General features: G+C 39.3%; 1 protein-coding gene across 1 annotated transcript; it reads left to right on the plus strand.

Annotated features, from left to right (window-relative positions):
- Positions 1-6: 6 nt before the first annotated feature.
- On the plus strand, positions 7-2,167 carry LOC103375446 (homeobox protein goosecoid-2-like). The gene is made up of 3 exons (XM_008305738.1): positions 7-644; positions 865-1,073; positions 1,900-2,167. The coding sequence occupies exons 1-3, from the start codon at positions 395-397 to the stop codon at positions 1,969-1,971; spliced, it is 531 nt and encodes a 176-aa protein (XP_008303960.1). The 5' UTR covers positions 7-394; the 3' UTR covers positions 1,972-2,167.
- The last annotated feature ends 805 nt before the right edge of the window (positions 2,168-2,972 follow it).

Genomic DNA, 2,972 nt, shown 5'->3' on the forward strand with positions numbered 1-2,972 from the left:
TATAAACATAAATATAAATATCATGGATGTTTTATGTAGTTTAGACAAAACAGAGATTTTATTGATCAAAGGTTCCAGTTTTAATCCAAAAAACACACATTTAGAGTAAAAGAACTTAATAAAACAATAAAAAGTTTTAAGTTTTGGTTTAAATTCTTGTTTTAAAAACTGCATCAAACGAGAACAATCAGAGTCCAAACAGCTGAGCTCAGGATCAGAAGCTCGTTTGAAGGATGAAGAACTTCTGAAGACGTCTGCAGGTCCATTCACACCTGAGCGCAGATGAAACGGACCCGGACGGACATCAAAGGTTCTGCTCGGCTTCAACAATCACGTTCACATGTTAAAGGGCTCCAGTTTCTGATCGATCCGGACTCAGCAGCGGACTGCCAACATGGACGGAACCAGAGTGTCGAACTTCAGCATCGAGCGCATCCTCTCCAAGCAGCTCTCCCCGGAGCCGCATCTGCTCAGGCCTCCTGCGCCGGTGCCAGTGCCAGTCCCAGTGCCGGTGCCGGTTCTGGTGCCGGGCTGCCTGCCGTACCGAGCGGTGAGCTTTGGAGACGCGTTTTATCCGTACGGAGCCGGTTTCCATCGCTCAGACTTCACCGGGATTTACGTGGGCTTCAGCCACGAACCTGCAGGTCAGAAACACACAAACTTTACTTTTTATAATTATTTTAAAGTTTAAACCTCAATGAGTTCAAGTTTTCACTGTTTTAAAGCTGATTTTGGATTTAAATCGGGATTAAGTTACTCTGTTTTTGTTACTTTAAGTTCAAAAACTGTGAATTCAGCTTCATTCTTTTTCTGTTTTAGTTGCAGCAAATCAAAAAACTGTTTTATGACTTTTATTTCCCTCAGATGTTCAGCCGGTGACGCTCTGCGGCGGCTTCCAGCAGGCCGGAGTCTCCGCGCCGCCGCTGCCGCGTCCGAAGGCCCGGACGAGGACGGTGTTCACCGACGGTCAGATCAAGCAGCTCGAGGCGCTGTTCGAGCTCACCGACTACCCGACGGTGGAGGCGCGCGCCGAGGTGGCGAGGAACACCGGAGTGAGCGAGGAGACCGTCAGGGTGAGTCGGACACGAGGGTTCAGGCGGAGAAAAGGCGCTGCGTAAAACCGCTTCCAAGCTGCGTAAAAGGTTCCATTTTACGCACCGACAGCAAAGTTTTCCAGTGAAAGTGAAGCTTTAACCTCATAAAGCAGAAATTCTGAAGTAGTATTTAACGTTTTATTGTTAAACTTAAAGTGCCAAAACCAAAAGCTGCATTTTTACGCACAGACTTTAAACCAGTTTCTTTTTCTAAAATACAACATTTGAGGTCGTACTTAACGTTTTGTTTTTTTATTTACGCACTGATTCACCATTTCTCATGAAGCGTTTCCTTTATAAAATACAAGTTATGAAGTTGAATTACGCGTTTTATCATTAACTATATGTGCCAAATGTCCATTTTTACGCACAGATTCACTGAGTTTGTTCTTTAACATGAAGCGTTTCTTTTCATAAAAACACGTTTGATGATTTGTTAAAGGCAACAAACCTCTTTTAAATTAAGTGTTTGCTTTGATTAAATCCACATTCTTATGCGGTATTTAACGTTTGATTGACTGAGCAGAGGCGCCAATCCTCCACATTTACGCACGTGGCACAGACCAATCAGGGAGCTTATCAGCCTCCACCTGTAGAGCGGGTCAGTTTCCTTTGTGTTGTCTCATTGTTCAGTGACCATCACATCAAAGGTTTTGCATATGAATCAGTGTCTGTGCTTCAGATCTCTGCTTCAGCCTCCAGCAGTCAGTGTTTCCTCAAACGTCTCCATATTTCTGCTGCATTTGGTTCTTCAGAGTTAAAACGTTTTGCTCCAACCTCATGAAACTCTTTCTTCTCTTCACAGGTTTGGTTTAAGAACCGCAGGGCCCGAAGGAAGAGGTCGAAGGTCAAAGCGCTTCCAGCAGAGAAGATGTGAAGCTGACCTGACCAGCAGCACTTCAGCAGCTGCTGCGATGCGTTCAGGTGCTGCAGAGCAAGTCCGACACCTGAGCCTTCACTCTGATTGGTCTGAGAAAGTTTTCTGGTTTTAACATGTTTTCTGTATCGGTGTATTTATTGACAATCAGCGATGGTTTTAAACTCGCCTTTGATCTTTTACATTATAAATAAAGTTAGTTATGATGAAGGCCCAGTCTCCTGTGTCGTTTTTGTTCCTTTATTAACAGAATCACGAGAAAATGTGACTCATAATGGACTTTGTATTGAAATATACTGAGAAAAATACTTATTTATACAACTTTATATGAATCCTGTAGGGCTTGATTTTAAAAAAAACAAAAACTAATCTTCTGTTTTCACTTTGTGGAGGTTTGATAATTAAAATACTTTATTACTCTAATAAAATAAAAAGCTTATTTCCAGCTTTAAAATCCTTCAGATGTGACTCCACACTGCCCTGAGTAAAGAAAAGAGGAAGAAAAGAAAACAGAGGACAAAATGTAGAAAGTCAGCAAAATAAAATAATTCCAAATAAAAATAAAAACTTTGACATTCTGGCACCGTTGCTGCTAGAAAAAAAATTCATGACCTTGAATATTAAATAAATAAATAAGAAAAAAGCAGAAAAATTAAAAAATCAGGCAGCAAAACTTTAAAATAAAATAATAATAGCAAAAAAACAGGAAAAGATGCAAAAAAAAATGTGACAGCAATACTCTGATGTTCAAAACATGTAAAATTAAAGAAAAATAAATAAAATACATTTTTTTAAAAAACGTGAAAATTTGGCACCCATGTTATCAGAAAAATACATTAAAATGGTTCATTTAAAAAAAATGTTTAAAGAATAAAAGGGAAAAATGCAGAAAACCAGGAAGCAGAAACTGTAAAAAAAAAAATATATATAATAATAAGAATATTAACAGAAAATCTCACATATTTGTTCCCAGAAAAAAAAAGAATAAAATGGTAGATTAA

This window comes from Stegastes partitus, unplaced genomic scaffold, assembly GCF_000690725.1.
Source record: "Stegastes partitus isolate 25-593 unplaced genomic scaffold, Stegastes_partitus-1.0.2 Scaffold2598, whole genome shotgun sequence".
Classification (NCBI taxonomy): domain Eukaryota; kingdom Metazoa; phylum Chordata; class Actinopteri; family Pomacentridae; genus Stegastes; species Stegastes partitus.